Genomic DNA, 17,043 nt, shown 5'->3' on the forward strand with positions numbered 1-17,043 from the left:
AAAAAGAAATGGCATTGGCAAAATTATTGACACTCAAGACACAAAATAACTGCTGTCAAGCACTTCCTATAGCCATGAACGAGCTTCCTACACCTCTCTACTGGCAGTTTGGCCCACTCTTCTTGTGCAAACTGCTCCAGTTCTCCCACATTTGAAGGGTGCCTTCTCCCAACTGCTGTTTTCAGATCTCCCCACAGGTGTTCAATGGGATTTAGATCTGGACTCATTGCTGGCCACTTCAGAATAGTCCAGCGTTTTGTCTTGCACCATTCCTTGGTGCTTTATGAAGCTTGTTTGGGGTCATTGTCCTGCTGCAAGACCCATGACCATCGACGAAGACCCAGCTTTCTGACACTGAGTTGAACATTGCTCTTCAAAATGCCTTGGTGATCTCCTGATTTAATGATGGCATGCATACATTCAAAGCAACCAGTGCAACTCTGAACATCACTGAACCTCCTCCATGTTTGACTGTAGGGAAGGTGTTCTTTTCTTTGAAGGCTTCATTTTGTTTTCTGTAAACATAGAGATGATGTGCTTTACCAAAAAGGTCTAATTTGGTCTCATCTGTCCACAGGACATTCTCCCAGAAGGATTTTGGCTTGTTCAGGTGTGTTTTGAAAAACTCCCGTCGGGCTTTCTTATGTCTCTGTCTCAGCAGTGGGGTCCTCCTGGGTCTTCTACCATAGAACCCCCTTTTATTGGTTGGTGACGGATGGTGCAAGTTGAAACTTTCATAGCTTGTGTCTGCAGGTCAGCTTGAATCTGTTTGGCAGTTGATTGAGGTGCTTTGTCCTCATTCGAACAATCCTTCGCTGCAATCTTCGATGAAGTTTTCTCTTGCGGCCACGTCCAGGGAGGTTTGCTACAGTGCCATGGGCCTTAAACTTCTTGATAACATTGCGTACGGTGGACACAGGAACATCAAGGTCTCTGGAAATGGACTTGTAACCTTGAGATTGTCCATGCTTAGCTGCAATCTTCTGTCTGACCTCCTCAGACAATTTCCTGGTTTGCTTTCTTTTCTCCATGCTCATTGCGGTACAAACAGTGACACCAAACAGCAGAATGACTCCTTTTCTCTATTCAAACTGGTTGAATAAGTGATTTTTTTATATTGCAGGTACCTGCAACTTACCACAGGTGAGTTCAATTCCAAAGTAAAGTAGAATCACCTGCTTGAAATCTATTTATTTCTAACAATTCTAAAAGGTGCCAATAATATTGTCCGGGCCATTTTAGGATTTCTGTGTGGAATAAGCTAAGATGTAGTAATTTTTTCTGCTTTTTTTGTTTTGTTCCACTGTTAACTAAATAAATACATATGTGGATACCAAAATATTTTTTAATTTCAACAATTTTCTGTAAGAAATGGTGCATTATATGAAAAAAGTGCAAGGGTGCCAATATTTTTGGCCACGACTGTATTCAATCAGAAGCCATTGTGGAGTTGCAGCCTCCCGCTCCGAGACTGTTTTTTGTGACACAATTTCATTCGGGTGCCAGCGATAGCTCGCCTACTCTTTGCGAATCACACCATGAGATATTTAACGTCCACCAACTAATGCAGGCCCAGCTTTACATCCATCCGAGGGACGAAACACACATTGAAGCCTTGGCCTTCCTGTGAAAGTCCAGACCAATGGGTTACAGCTGGGTCGGGATTCGGACGAAGACCTGGTCTTGCTCATGAATGCTAGTCTCTTTCTGCGTCAGCGGACAGGTAGAACAACGGATGAAATAAACGGAGCATTTATTGAGGTATGCTAATCACCGTGGGAAATGAGGATAAGCTGACATTTCGGACATTAACACTTCGTCAGAGGAATAACGATTTTTTTTTACGAATGTTTGACGTCTGAAATGTCGTCTTCTCCTCGCTTCCCACGACAGTTTGCATACCTCGATCAACCACCTGTTTATTTCATCCATGAGACTGCTCAAAGGTGAGTGCACACACCTCGGCGGCTGGTGCAAGCGATTTGAATGGTTAAAACAGATGAGCTAAAGGTACTCCATGGATAAATGATGTAGCACAGGATATTAAAGGCCTGCCAACACCATGTTGGTACAATTTGTGGTGTGATGATGAAATATTTACATTTTACCTCCCACTGGCCCCCTCCTTCTCGGTCACCAGCCATTTTTCACTGAATGGGTGGTGATGTGTAATGAATGATATATCGATGGCGAATGAAAGTGGGCCTCTGCAAAACGACCTGCACAGTCGTGAATCTTTGCGCCGACGTCTGGCCCGTGGACACCCACAGGAGTGTTTATTGTCCCCCCGTCGCACCGCGGAGCGAAAGGGGGACTATGGTTTTCCCGTCCGTCCGTCCGTGCGTGCGTGCATGCGGACGTGTGTCTGTGCGTGCGTAAGCGAAGGACCGAATTTTAATTTGGTGTGTGGGTACAACCCACGTCAAAATCCAAGATGGCCGCCACCATGTATGTCTGACGCCATGTATGTCTGAACCTTGTGAGCGGAATATCTTGAAAAATAAGTGAAGTACCAACTTCGAATCTGGTGTGCGGGTGTGTCTAGGCATAAGGAAGAACGCTTTTGAAAATTGGGTCGCCACGTCAAAATCCAAGATGGCCGCCGCCATGTATGTCTGAACCTTGAGCGGAATATCTTGACAAACAAGCATTCTGAGTATTGCGCTGCAATACATGTCCCCGGCCGGCAGTCTATCGTCCGGAAAACTGTTGGGGAAATTACCAAAGTTCAAAGTGCCATAACTTTGTCAAAAATGATCGAAACGTCGTGAAGTTCGAACTTGATCTGTAACTTATCATGACGAAACCATGTGCCAAGTTTGAAATCATTAGCTTTAAGAGTTTAGGAAAAAAGTCCGGAAAGCTGTTCTTTGCGTGACGGACTGACGGACTGACGGACTGACTGACTGACGGACAGACGGAGGGACGGAGTGCAAACCTATAGTCCCCTCTGGTGTACACCGGTAGGGGACTAATAAGCAAAGTACCAACTTCTAATCTGGTGTGTGGGTGTATCTAGGCATAAGGAAGAACGCTATTGAAAATTGGGTCGCCACGTCAAAATCCAAGATGGCCGCCACCATATATATGTCTGATCCTTGTGAGCGAAATATCTTGAAAAATAAACGAACCACTAACGTCTGATCTGGTGTGTGGGTGTATCTAGGCATAAGGAAGAACGCTATTGAAAATTGGGTCGCCACATCAAAATCCAAGATGGCCGCCTTGCGTCTTCCACTTTGTCAACTCACATCACTTCACCGACGGGGGACCTAGGCGTAACGCTTGTTTTTTCAAGCTCCAAGCTCTGACCGATATGCCAATGTTAGCATTTCGTGGTGCTTTTACCTTCAAGCGGTAAATTGTGGCCGATTGGCACAGCCAGGACGGTAAATTGTGGCCGATTGGCACAGCCAGGACGGTAAATTGTGGCCGATTGGCACAGCCAGGACGGTAAATTGTGGCCGATTGGCACAGCCAGGACGGTAAATTGTGGCCGATTGGCACAGCGAGGACGGTAAATTGTGGCCGATTGGCACAGCGAGGACGGTAAATTGTGGCCGATTGGCACAGCCAGGACGGTAAATTGCCGAATCTAACCGACGTGGAACTTAAAATTGCAAACTGAATGCCCGTGTCGGCGCAAATCATGCAAATGCTGTTCACCACAAACAGCTGTTCACCACCATCTCTTATCTTCCCCCATCCAAAACCTTGATCTTTTCTACCCCCGCGAATTCACCCCAGATCCACTTTTTTTTAAATTCCAACTTCTTTCCTGGAAGTCCTTGCAGTGTCCATATGTTTTATACCTCTCCCACCTCCCCCCAAGCCCTCTCCCTCCCACAGATATCTCGATGTCCCTGCTCTCAAATGTTGTGTTTGTGTCCTTCCCCCTCTCTCCCCATCTTGTCTACCGCTCCCCTTATTTTGTGTTTTATGTGTCGGTTTGACTTTTTGTGCGATTAATGTTAGCCCTTTCACGAGCCTCGACCTTGCATACAAAAAAATAAAAAATAAAAATCGCAGTGAACGTCACGTGTTTGCATCTCACTTTTGACAGAGAGTGACTACATATATGGCGAATGCACACACCTGACAGCTAGGTACGCTTCCGTGGGGGGAAAAAAAGCCCGATGTGATGTCATCTAAAGCACGTGACGCCCAACCTGACAAAATGTACAAACAACACAAACGGTTCCCCCATGAGCGCCTGTATGTGTGCATGTTGTTCCGCCGACACTGAGTTTGGGAGTCGGAACGGAACGGAATGAAGCCTCTTGCATGAATCGCCGTGCACGCACGCACGCACACTTGTGTTGCATCGGCATAATGTATCGGGATGGTGGGGAGTGGGTGGTTACGAAAAGAGGGAAGTTGAGATGAAAGAGGGAGTTTTTGGTGGTGGTTGTCGGAGGGTATTATTGTGGGGGACATGAAGGTTGAGAGGGAAAATCACAACCATTTTTGCCTAATTATATATTTCGATGTTTGTTGAAGGTTAAAAAAAAAAAATTCTCCCAAATAAATAAAGCATGTTGCATTTTTTTATTAATTAATTTTATTCTTTCTGCTACTTTGCGTGCCTTGACCTTTAGGCTTTAACACAAACAATTTTTGTTTTAATGACCTCTTTTGGCAGGATTTGCGGCCCCCTTTAACGCGGGCGTCTCCGTGAGCATACCTTCGAGCTACGGGGCAACCCAGCCTGTGCCATCCGCGTACACGCATTTCACCGGGACTTTCCAGCCAGCCGCGGGACCATTCACGGGGACTGCACATGCCGTCGTCTACACGCCTCAAACTCAGGCCTACTCCGCGGCGGCAGGGGCATTACCGCAACAGTCCGGCATCGCTTATGCTCAGCCTTCACCATTTGCTCTTCAGCAGAACGGTGCGTTCACTCAAAACTAGTACAGGACATCTTGAGCCTGTAGGAACCTCTGTGACGCATTGGCAAGCAAGATATCCTTATATAAAGAGGAAAATTGTGGGTGGCCATCTCCTCAGAGGTCAAAACTGCAAATTGAGGTCAATCAACAAACTGGGCCACCGTAGTGTTTTGTATCTGTACGCTGGGGTCATTGTAGTGTTTTGTATCTGTAAGCTGCGCCACTGTTGTGTTTCATATTCTAAACTGGGCCACCGTAGTGTTTTATATTGTAAACTGGGCCACAGTACTGTTTTGTATCTGTACGCTGGGGCCATTGTAGTGTTTTGTATCTGTACGCTGGGACCATTGTAGTGTTTTGTATCTGTAAACTGCTCCACTGTTGTGTTTCATATTCTAAACTGGGCCACCATAGTGTTTTATAATGTAAACTGGGCCACAGTACTGTTTTGTATCTGTATGCTGAGGCCATTGTAGTGTTTTGTATATGTACGCTGGGGCCATTGTAGTGTTTTGTATCTGTAAACTGGGCCACTGTTGTGTTTCATATTCTAAACTGGGCCACCGTAGTGTTTTGTATCGACAAACTGGGGCACCATTGTATTTTATATTCTAATCCCGGGCCACCGCAGTATTTTATATTCTAAACTGGGCCATCGTCATGTTTTATATTATAAACTGGGCCACCGTAGTGTTTTATATTCTAAACTGGGCCACCTTAGTGTTTTATATTCTAAACTGGGCCATCGTCATGTTTTATATTATAAACTGGGCCACCGTAGTGTTTTATATTCTAAACTGGGCCACCGTAGTGTTTTATATTCTAAACCGGGGCCACCGTAGTGTTTATATTCTAAACTGGGCCACCGTAGTGTTTTATATTCTAAACTGGGCCACCGTAGTGTTTTATATTCTAAACTGGGCCACCGTAGTTTTATATTCTAAACTGGGCCACCGTAGTGTTTTATATTCTAAACTGGGCCACCGTAGTTTTATATTCTAAACTGGGCCACCTTAGTGTTTTATATTCTAAACTGGGCCACCGTCATGTTTTATATTCTAAACTGGGCCACCGTAGTGTTTTATATTCTAAACTGGGCCACCGTAGTTTTATATTCTAAACTGGGCCACCGTAGTGTTTTATATTCTAAACTGGGCCACCGTAGTTTTATATTCTAAACTGGGCCACCTTAGTGTTTTATATTCTAAACTGGGCCACCGTCATGTTTTATATTCTAAACTGGGCCACCGTAGTGTTTTATATTCTAAACTGGGCCACCGTAGTGTTTTATATTCTAAACTGGGCCACCGTAGTGTTTTATATTCTAAACTAGGCCACCGTAGTTTTGTTTTATATTCTAAACTGGGCCACCGTAGTGTTTTATATTCTAAACTGGGCCACTGTCGTGTTTTATATTCTAAACTGGGCGACCGTAGTGTTTTATATTCTAAACTGGGCCACCGTAGTGTTTTATATTCTAAATTGGGCCACCGTAGTTTTATATTCTAAACGGGGCCACCGTAGTGTTTATATTCTAAATTGGGCCACCATAGTGTTTTATATTCTAAACTGGGCCAGTGGGCCACCGTAGTTTTATATTCTAAACTGGGCCACCGTAGTGTTTATATTCTAAACTGGGCCACCGTAGTTTTATATTCTAAACCGGGGCCACTGTAGTGTTTTGTGTATGTCAATGAAGGCCACCGTAGTGTTTCGTATCTGTAAATGAAGGCCGCCATCATCTTTTGTATCTAAATGAAGGCCGCCATAGTGTTTTGTTTCTAATTGAAGGCCACCATAGTGTTTTGTATCTAAATGAAGGTCACCATTGTGTTTTGTATCTAAGTGAAGGCCATCATAGTGTTTTGTATCTAAATGAAGGCCACCATAGTGTTTTGTATCTAAATGAAGGCCACCATAGTGTTTTGTATCTAAATGAAGGTCAGGTCACCCTCGTGTTTTGTATCTATAGGTCACCATAGTGTAATGATCATAGTGTAATGGTCACCATAGTGGTCACCATAGTAATGGTCACCACATAGATCACAGGTCACCATAGTGTAATGAAGGCCACCATAGTGTGTTGTATCGAAGTGAAGGCCACCATATTGTGTTGTATCGAAATGAAGGTCACCCTCGTGTTTTGTATCTAAATGAAGGCGACCATAGTGTTTTGTGTCTAAATGAAGGTCACCCTCGTGTTTTGTATCTAAGTGAAGGCCACCATTGTGGTTTGTATCTAAATGAAGGCCACCATAGTGTTTTGTATCTAAATGAAGGCCACCATATTGTTTTGTATATAAATGAACGTCACCCTCATGTTTTGTATCTAAATGAAGGTCACCCTCGTGTTTTGTATCTAAATGAAGGCGACCATAGTGTTTTGTGTCTAAATGAAGGTCACCCTCGTGTTTTGTATCTAAGTGAAGGCCACCATAGTGTTTTGTATCTAAATGAAGGCCACCATAGTGTTTTGTATCTAAATGAAGGCCACCATATTGTTTTGTATATAAATGAACGTCACCCTCGTGTTTTGTATCTAAATGAAGGTCACCCTCGTGTTTTGTGTCTAAATGAAGGTCACCCTCGTGTTTGCTATCTAAATGAAGGCCACCATTGTGTTTTTTATTCTAAATACCAGGTGAGGCTATGTTCCATCTCGACTGCAATGTTTCCTCCAGTAAATTCTAGCAAATATTTCTGCCATCGTCTCGGCCTGGGTGTAAGTCAAAAAAAATTCTACATTGTAGTTGTAACTTTGATTATCGTAAAAATGAAATGTGTCGCATACATTTGAGGAAAGTCAACTTGATTAGCGAGAAGTGTATTTGAGGAGGAACCAAGTCGTACAGATAGCACGTCGTGCTTATAGGGTCATGTGATGTTTTTTATAATCAGTGCTTGAGAATACCTGCCATGCCCGTGTGTGCAGGTACGCCATACACGCCGTTCACGCAGTCCAAGGCCGCCTCGGTGCCGTTTGCACAGCCCATTGCTGGCATCGCCACCAACCCATTCATGGTAGGCCGATGCTTTACCCACCTTGGCTGGGGTTTGTGATTTTGAATTCCAAAAATGTTCAACTCGAACACAAAACGTCACTTTGATTTAACTTTCTGTGACTGAAGTGTGTTTGCCATTACGTTTCTTGCAAAGCCTTCATTGATTCTATTTCCTCAGCTAAGCATAAGGGCGTGTTTTTTGGCACGAGGATGCTTGTTCATCACGTTTGGAAGAAGTTTGCCTGGTATGAAAGCTCAGGTCAGTTTGAAGGGTGATCGTGTTCCGTGGATGTTTTCTCTCCGCAGACTGGTGCGGCGGGGGCTGTTTATCCCGCCGGCAGTACCTCGACAAACCCATTTCTGTGAGGTCGTACAAACCAACCTCAACTGGGCCCTCTCGGGGTTTGGATCGGCATCGACTCGAAGGAGTACGGCAAAGGAATCTCGAGCCCGACTCATCTTTCCTTTGGTCACCACCGACCTCTCTTGGTTACCAGTCAGTGTTTGACTCACGTTACCAACACGACCCCCTTGTATTGGAAATATGATGCGAGAGTTAGCGTTAGCAGCATTTGGCTGGTAAAGTGAACCGCTTTGCTTTGCAACGTTCACCTCACAATCTCTTCTCTTCTTGGGTTACTCGACCGGTCTCGATTCCTGGAGTGCTGTGCGCATCGGACTGACGTTTTCGTAGTGGAGACAGAGGCCTTGTTTGAAAAAGGCATCTTGCATCAAACGCAAGCTGCATTGCAACTCATCTCATCCATCATAACACTCCCCTTCCTTCCCCATTTTCTTTGATTGTCATGATTGTACCTGAAGCTTTGGAAAACCTTTAGTTGGCGTTGTTTTGTTTTGAGGTAGTATGCAAAAGACAGGCTCGCACTGCGTATGTAGCACTCAATTAGAACTTCTTCCTAAATGAATTATTAGAACTTCTTCCTAAATGAATTATTAGAACTTCTTCCTAAATGAATTTTAATATCTACACTTGAACAAGTATTTATTAAATTGGTGTTAGGCCTTTAAAGCACGAGCAACAACCATCACCGACGTATTGAGACTGCCGTTTCCTGAACGACATGCTCGCACCGAGTTTCCATCTCCCGGCCTCTCTTCGTAAACTTTGCATGCCGTGCTTCTCACGCCATTTTGCTGTGCATGGAACCGCTGGCTTTGTTGCTCCTTGTTTCGTTGCGGTGAAGTTGCGAGCGATTGTGCGCGGGGTGAACGGAAGAGTTCCGCTTGGATTTGCTTTGACCGTTGTAAAACCAAAGGAGAAACACTTGCTGTTGAGTTGCTGTGGTTGCTTGGTGTGCGGCAGATTATATACTGTGAACATGGGCTGGATGTTGAGGTTGCCCGGTAGACTATCATTTTCCCGAGTTAATCTGTCAACAGGCTAGGGTGGATACCTGATGGGCTGGGCTCTCAAGTCGATTCATTTGGTTAATGGTATAAACTAGATGAGGTTCATTGGTTTCGTTAATGGTCTGAGCTCTGAAGTCAGTTAGATTCGGTAATGGCCTAAACCCGATTGGATTTGATAATGGTCTAAACCCGATTGGTTTCGGTAATGGTCCAAACTCGATTGGATTTGGTAATGGTCTAAACTCGATTGGATTTGATAATGGTCTAAACCCGATTGGTTTCGGTAATGGTCCAAACTCGATTGGATTTGGTAATGGTCTAAACTCGATTGGATTTGATAATGGTCTAAACTCGATTGGATTTGGTAATGGTCTAAACCCGATTGGATTCGCTAATGGTTTCAACCTGATTGGGTTCGTTAATGGTCTAAACCCAATTGGATTTGGTAATGGCCTAAATTCGATTGGATTCACTAATGGTCTAAACCCGATTGGATTCACTAATGGTCTAAACCCGATTGGATTCGCTAATGGTTTGAACCTGATTGGTTTCGGTAATGGTCTAAAACCGATTGGTTTTGGCAATGGTCTAAACTCGACTGGATTCGGTAATGGCCTAAATTCGATTGGATTCGCTTATGGTCTAAACCCGATTGGATTCGCTAATGGTCTAAACCCAATTGGATTCGTTAATGGTCTAAACCCGATTGGATTTGGTAATGGGCTAAACTCGATTGGTTTCGGTAATGGTCTAAACCCGATTGGTTTCGGTAATGGTCTAAACCCGATTGGTTTTGGTAATGGTCTAAACTCAACTGGATTTGGTAATGGCCTAAATTCGATTGGATTCGGTAATGGTCTAAACCCGATTGGTTTTAGTAATGGTCTAAACTCGACTGGATTCGGTGATGGTCTAAACCCGATTGGTTTCGCTTATGGTCTAAACGCGACTAGATTCGGTAATGGCCTAAATTCGATTGGATTCGCTAATGGTCTAAATCCGATTGGATTCACTAATGGTCTAAACCCGATTGGATTCGGTAATGGTCTAAACCCGATTGGATTCGCTAATGGTCTAAACCCGATTGGTTTCGGCAATGGTCTAAACTCGATTGGTTTCAGTCATGGTATAACCTAGACGAGGTTGATTGGTTTCAGTCATGGTATAAACTAGATGAGTTTGATTGGTTTCAGTCATGGTATAAACTAGACGAGGTTGATTGGTTTCAGTCATGGTATAAACTAGATGAGGTTGATTGGTTTCAGTCATGGTATAAACTAGACGAGGTTGATTGGTTTCAGTCATGGTATAAACTAGATGAGGTTGATTGGTTTCAGTCATGGTATAAACTAGATGAGGTTGATTGGTTTCAGTCATGGTATAAACTAGATGAGGTTGATTGGTTTCAGTCATGGTATAAACTAGACGAGGTTGATTGGTTTCAGTCATGGTATAAACTAGATGAGGTTGATTGGTTTCAGTCATGGTATAAACTAGACGAGGTTGATTGGTTTCAGTCATGGTATAAACTAGACGAGGTTGATTGGTTTCAGTCATGGTATAAACTAGACGAGGTTGATTGGTTTCAGTCATGGTATAAACTAGATGAGGTTGATTGGTTTCAGTCATGGTATAAACTAGATGAGGTTGATTGGTTTCAGTCATGGTATAAACTAGATGAGGTTGATTGGTTTCAGTCATGGTATAACCTAGACGAGGTTGATTGGTTTCAGTCATGGTATAAAGTAGATGAGGTTGATTGGTTTCAGTCATGGTATAAACGATGAGGTTGATTGGTTTCAGTCATGGTATAAACGATGAGGTTGATTGGTTTCAGTCATGGTATAAACTAGATGAGGTTGATTGGTTTCAGTCATGGTATAAACTAATATGAGGTTGATTGGTTTCAGTCATGGTATAACCGAGACGAGGTTGATTGGTTTCAGTCATGGTATAAAGTAGATGAGGTTGATTGGTTTCAGTCATGGTATAACCTAGACGAGGTTGATTGGTTTCAGTCATGGTATAAACTAGATGAGGTTGATTGGTTTCAGTCATGGTATAAACGATGAGGTTGATTGGTTTCAGTCATGGTATAAACGATGAGGTTGATTGGTTTCAGTCATGGTATAAACTAGATGAGGTTGATTGGTTTCAGTCATGGTATAAACGATGAGGTTGATTGGTTTCAGTCATGGTATAAACGATGAGGTTGATTGGTTTCAGTCATGGTATAAACTAGATGAGGTTGATTGGTTTCAGTCATGGTATAACCGAGACGAGGTTGATTGGTTTCAGTCATGGTATAAAGTAGATGAGGTTGATTGGTTTCAGTCATGGTATAACCTAGACGAGGTTGATTGGTTTCAGTCATGGTATAAACTAGATGAGGTTGATTGGTTTCAGTCATGGTATAAAGTAGATGAGGTTGATTGGTTTCAGTCATGGTATAAACTAGACGAGGTTGATTGGTTTCAGTCATGGTATAACCTAGACGAGGTTGATTGGTTTCAGTCATGGTATAAACTAGACGAGGTTGATCGGTTTCAGTCATGGTATAAACTAGACGAGGTTGATTGGTTTCAGTCATGGTATAAACTAGACGAGGTTGATTGGTTTCAGTCATGGTATAAACTAGACGAGGTTGATTGGTTTCAGTCATGGTATAAACTAGACGAGGTTGATTGGTTTCAGTCATGGTATAAACTTGTTGATTGGTTTCAGTCATGGTATAAACTAGATGAGGCTGATTGGTTTCAGTCATGGTATAAACTAGATGAGGCTGATTGGTTTCAGTCATGGTATAAACTAGATGAGGTTGATTGGTTTCAGTCATGGTATAAACTAGACGAGGTTGATTGGTTTCAGTCATGGTATAAACTAGATGAGGTTGATTGGTTTCAGTCATGGTATAAACTAGACGAGGTTGATTGGTTTCAGTCATGGTATAAACTAGATGAGGCTGATTGGTTTCAGTCATGGTATAAACTAGATGAGGTTGATTGGTTTCAGTCATGGTATAAACTAGACGAGGTTGATTGGTTTCAGTCATGGTATAAACTAGACGAGGTTGATTGGTTTCAGTCATGGTATAAACTAGATGAGGTTGATTGGTTTCAGTCATGGTATAAACTAGACGAGGTTGATTGGTTTCAGTCATGGTATAAACTAGATGAGGTTGATTGGTTTCAGTCATGGTATAAACTAGATGAGGTTGATTGGTTTCAGTCATGGTATAAACTAATATGAGGTTGATTGGTTTCAGTCATGGTATAACCGAGACGAGGTTGATTGGTTTCAGTCATGGTATAAAGTAGATGAGGTTGATTGGTTTCAGTCATGGTATAACCTAGACGAGGTTGATTGGTTTCAGTCATGGTATAAACTAGATGAGGTTGATTGGTTTCAGTCATGGTATAAACGATGAGGTTGATTGGTTTCAGTCATGGTATAAACGATGAGGTTGATTGGTTTCAGTCATGGTATAAACTAGATGAGGTTGATTGGTTTCAGTCATGGTATAAACGATGAGGTTGATTGGTTTCAGTCATGGTATAAACGATGAGGTTGATTGGTTTCAGTCATGGTATAAACTAGATGAGGTTGATTGGTTTCAGTCATGGTATAACCGAGACGAGGTTGATTGGTTTCAGTCATGGTATAAAGTAGATGAGGTTGATTGGTTTCAGTCATGGTATAACCTAGACGAGGTTGATTGGTTTCAGTCATGGTATAAACTAGATGAGGTTGATTGGTTTCAGTCATGGTATAAAGTAGATGAGGTTGATTGGTTTCAGTCATGGTATAAACTAGACGAGGTTGATTGGTTTCAGTCATGGTATAACCTAGACGAGGTTGATTGGTTTCAGTCATGGTATAAACTAGACGAGGTTGATCGGTTTCAGTCATGGTATAAACTAGACGAGGTTGATTGGTTTCAGTCATGGTATAAACTAGACGAGGTTGATTGGTTTCAGTCATGGTATAAACTAGACGAGGTTGATTGGTTTCAGTCATGGTATAAACTAGACGAGGTTGATTGGTTTCAGTCATGGTATAAACTTGTTGATTGGTTTCAGTCATGGTATAAACTAGATGAGGCTGATTGGTTTCAGTCATGGTATAAACTAGATGAGGCTGATTGGTTTCAGTCATGGTATAAACTAGATGAGGTTGATTGGTTTCAGTCATGGTATAAACTAGACGAGGTTGATTGGTTTCAGTCATGGTATAAACTAGATGAGGCTGATTGGTTTCAGTCATGGTATAAACTAGATGAGGTTGATTGGTTTCAGTCATGGTATAAACTTGTTGATTGGTTTCAGTCATGGTATAAACTAGATGAGGCTGATTGGTTTCAGTCATGGTATAAACTAGATGAGGTTGATTGGTTTCAGTCATGGTATAAACTAGATGAGGTTGATTGGTTTCAGTCATGGTATAAACTAGATGAGGCTGATTGGTTTCAGTCATGGTATAAACTAGATGAGGTTGATTGGTTTCAGTCATGGTATAAACTTGTTGATTGGTTCTTTTGCAAATCAGATTCGTTTATTGATGTCAAGATTGATTTAGTTCATCAAAAGCCTAACACGATTTGGTTCCGTGTTGATTAGGTTGTGTTCTGTAGACTAAACTCCGCTATGCGGAATACGTACGTCCTGCGTCCATTTAGTCGCATTGAAGTCGAATTTTGTTCCGGTGACGGTTAAGGTACCTTGGTGTATGGGATTGAATGAAGGAAAATGGATGAAATGATTATGAATAAGTTATTTACACCCTTGTCGTACCGATCCTGTTCATTTACCTCATGTATAAGCAGTATTCAATTTAGTTTTGTTTCCTCGTTCTTGTCGCTGCCACGGTTGCTTTGTTCACTGCTGGTCTCGTCCTGCTGTGCTGTGCTCATTTGCTGTACTGAGAGTGTTGGGCCCGGGGAATCGACTCCAGCGACCCCATTTTTTGCGCGATGCTGCTCGGCTTCTCCTTCGTTGTTTGGTTCCATATTTATTTATATTTGGGCCACATTGAGGTTTGTTTGCAGTAACATCGGAGGTTCCTGGAGTCATGGTTTATTTACTGCCATTGTTTCTCTGTTTTACCTTTTGGGGGGCATGGAGGGTTGGGTTTGGCAGGTTGTCGTGGTGGGTTCTTGGTGGGATTTTTAAAGTGGTTTCAAGTTTAAGTGTTAACTGGGGAAAGTTCTTGGCCTGGTGGTTTTTGAGGGACTTGGCTGCACAGGGGTTATTGATTTTTTTTTAGCAGTGTTGTCATGTCATCTGATCTTCCGGATGTCCCTTGTTCTTCCCTCTCGTTTTGTATCAAGATTACACATCTGTTTACACGTCATGCAGCTATCTGAGCAATTAACCAAATGAGCGTCTGAAGCCCCGGATGAAAAGCCTATTGCTTGGCAAGCCGCTTATAATCGATGGATGACAAACAAAGAACTAAAAGTTCTGCATGTGCGATTTGTAAACATGGATAGAAATACTCTCTTACAACAACTTGTAAACCGGACAACATGCAAATTCTGATAACTTCAAGCTTCATTCTTGGCTTTCCACAGCTTCCTTTACTGCATCCCCTTCTTTATATCCACATGTGAGTCTTCCTTATGAAATACCCGGAGCAATGGACGCAGCTGTATTTGAGGTCGATTGGTTTCAACCTCGCTTCTTGCAAACCTTGCAGAAACCTTGCAAACTCCTTCTCGTTTCAACCTTGGAAAACGTCTCGCTTTCAGATGTTATTTTGATGTTGCCACTGGTGATTGTTACAAGGTCTCTAATCTGGCAAATATTATGGGATTGGCAAAACCTTTCACCACCTGGATGCAAACAGGTCACGGGAGGTATGACCTTGGTGGGCCAATGATGGCGTGTTTGGCCTTCACGGACCACGGGCGAGGCGTTTGGCCTTCACGGGCCATGGGTGGCACGTCTGGCGTTGGCGGGCCACGGCGGCCCATCTGGTCTTGGTGGAACACAGACCGCGTATGCCTGGTCTTGGCTGACCATGGGTGGCATGTGCCTGGCCTTGGTGGGGCACGGGCGGTGTTCTTGGACTTGGTAGGGCACGGGCGGCTCGTCTGACCTTGGCGGGCCATGGGCGGCTCGTCTGACCTTAGTGGGCCACCGGCAGCTCATCTGACCTTGAAAGGCCACGGGCGGCTCGTCTGACCTTGACTAGCCATGGGCGGTGCGTTTGGCCTTGACGGGTGGCGTGTTAAGCCTTGGCGGGCATAGGCGGCATTGTTGGGCATTGTGCTGCCTTGTTGGGATTAAGAGTTTTGTTCATATGACACAATCACTTCTTATTCATAGCATATCTATGGTAGTCACACAGGATCGTGTGTAACCACCCAGTACTGGAATACACCAACATGGTGGCACAAAATCACCCGCAGCATCTCCATCCACTTTTCTTGCCAAGATGAACACAATTTTGGTTTTTGTTCCTATTCATTGGACCAGATGTTGTCAGTAACAGTGATCGTATTCTGCTCAGTTCTTCCTGTTTGAAATTCCAAAGTTTACTTGGCAATCTCGTAGCATTTATTTTACCAACACCTCATACTGAAACTCCACTTCTGACGTGATGCGCTGAAAACACACTTAACCTCTGGCAGGGAATCCTGCAAAAAGCCCTTTTAAGGTGCATCGTTGGAATTTTAATTTTTTACCCAGAAAGGGCCAGACTGCCCTACACCGTTTCTGAATATTTCCCACTGGATTTGTCAACATCTTGCAGAATCCCAACTTTCCATGGAGTTCAACTGTCGAGCAGAAATGTTCCGTTTTCTCCCATGGCCGCATCATTCCTTGCTGTTTGGGTTCTCGACACCACCTCTTTGTAGTGCATTCACTTCATCGCCTTTCGCCAACTCGGCTAAAGCTATCGTGCAAGGAATAGTCGCACGTGTCGTCCGATTGTTGCAGGAACAGTTGTTGAAATCCAGGCTTGCCTCATGAAAATTGTTCCACCCAAATAGTAATGGTGACCTAAGGGGTGTTGCAAAACATTTTACCTTTTCTTCCCCCCCGAGAACCCGTTACGGTTGTGCACGCATTCGGGGGAAAAAAAGGTAAAATGTTTTGCGACACCCCTTAGTTGAGCTTTGCTGTTGCGTCGTCTATAAGGGTAACATTAAAGCTAAGGCTTACGGTAATTGGGCTTTATGGAGGACCTCAACCAAGTTTGGTTACTGCAAACAAACCCCTTGTGCTAGGTACAACTTTGGTCTCGGTAAAACATGGTGGCCTTTGATAGAGCCTACGGTTAGGAATTTGTCATCTACCTGCTGTTAGTCGCTTTGCTGCTGTTCTGTTCATGGTTTTCCGTTGCGAACGCTCGCCGTGGGCAGCCTATAGTATAACGACGGGTTCGGTAGATGCGAGGATAGAGTCTAGCGGTTGGTAGTGAACGGCTTTTGAAAGCTTGATGGATGTACACGCAGGTACACGGGCGCTCGTGCTCGGAGGAGCTTTGCATGTTAAACGGTACACTAATTCGTGTGATATTGCATATTACGGTTTGCACAAACTGATACGTCCGGTGAAACGTTGACACTGCAGGTTTTCCCCAAGACGTTGAGGAATACTTTTTCATTTTTTAATCGGTTTTTTTTTTCCGCTATACCAGTGTTGCTTTAACTATTTTATTTTTATTCCTAGCTTTATCGTTATTAATCCCAATTTGTTCCCGCCCCGCCCTCTCTTTTTAATCGCCCACAAACAGTAACGTGGGTCGGTTTGGGACACCGTGTCTCTGCCCAT

General features: G+C 43.4%; 1 protein-coding gene across 2 annotated transcripts in view; it reads left to right on the plus strand.

The window, feature by feature from the left end:
* The window catches only part of AGFG1 (ArfGAP with FG repeats 1), an 89,801-nt gene extending 80,406 nt beyond the window's left edge, over positions 1 to 9,395 (plus strand). For both annotated transcript variants that reach the window (XM_078778060.1, XM_078778061.1), the window contains 3 exons: positions 4,643 to 4,894; positions 7,825 to 7,913; positions 8,201 to 9,395. In XM_078778060.1, the coding sequence (XP_078634186.1) occupies positions 4,643 to 4,894; positions 7,825 to 7,913; positions 8,201 to 8,260 (401 nt within the window). In that variant the 3' untranslated portion in view covers positions 8,261 to 9,395. The remainder of the gene's footprint in view (positions 1 to 4,642; positions 4,895 to 7,824; positions 7,914 to 8,200) is intronic.
* The last annotated feature ends 7,648 nt before the right edge of the window (positions 9,396 to 17,043 follow it).

This window comes from Myxine glutinosa, chromosome 5 (genome assembly GCF_964187855.1).
Source record: "Myxine glutinosa chromosome 5, kmMyxGlut1.1, whole genome shotgun sequence".
Lineage (NCBI taxonomy): Eukaryota > Metazoa > Chordata > Myxini > Myxiniformes > Myxinidae > Myxine > Myxine glutinosa.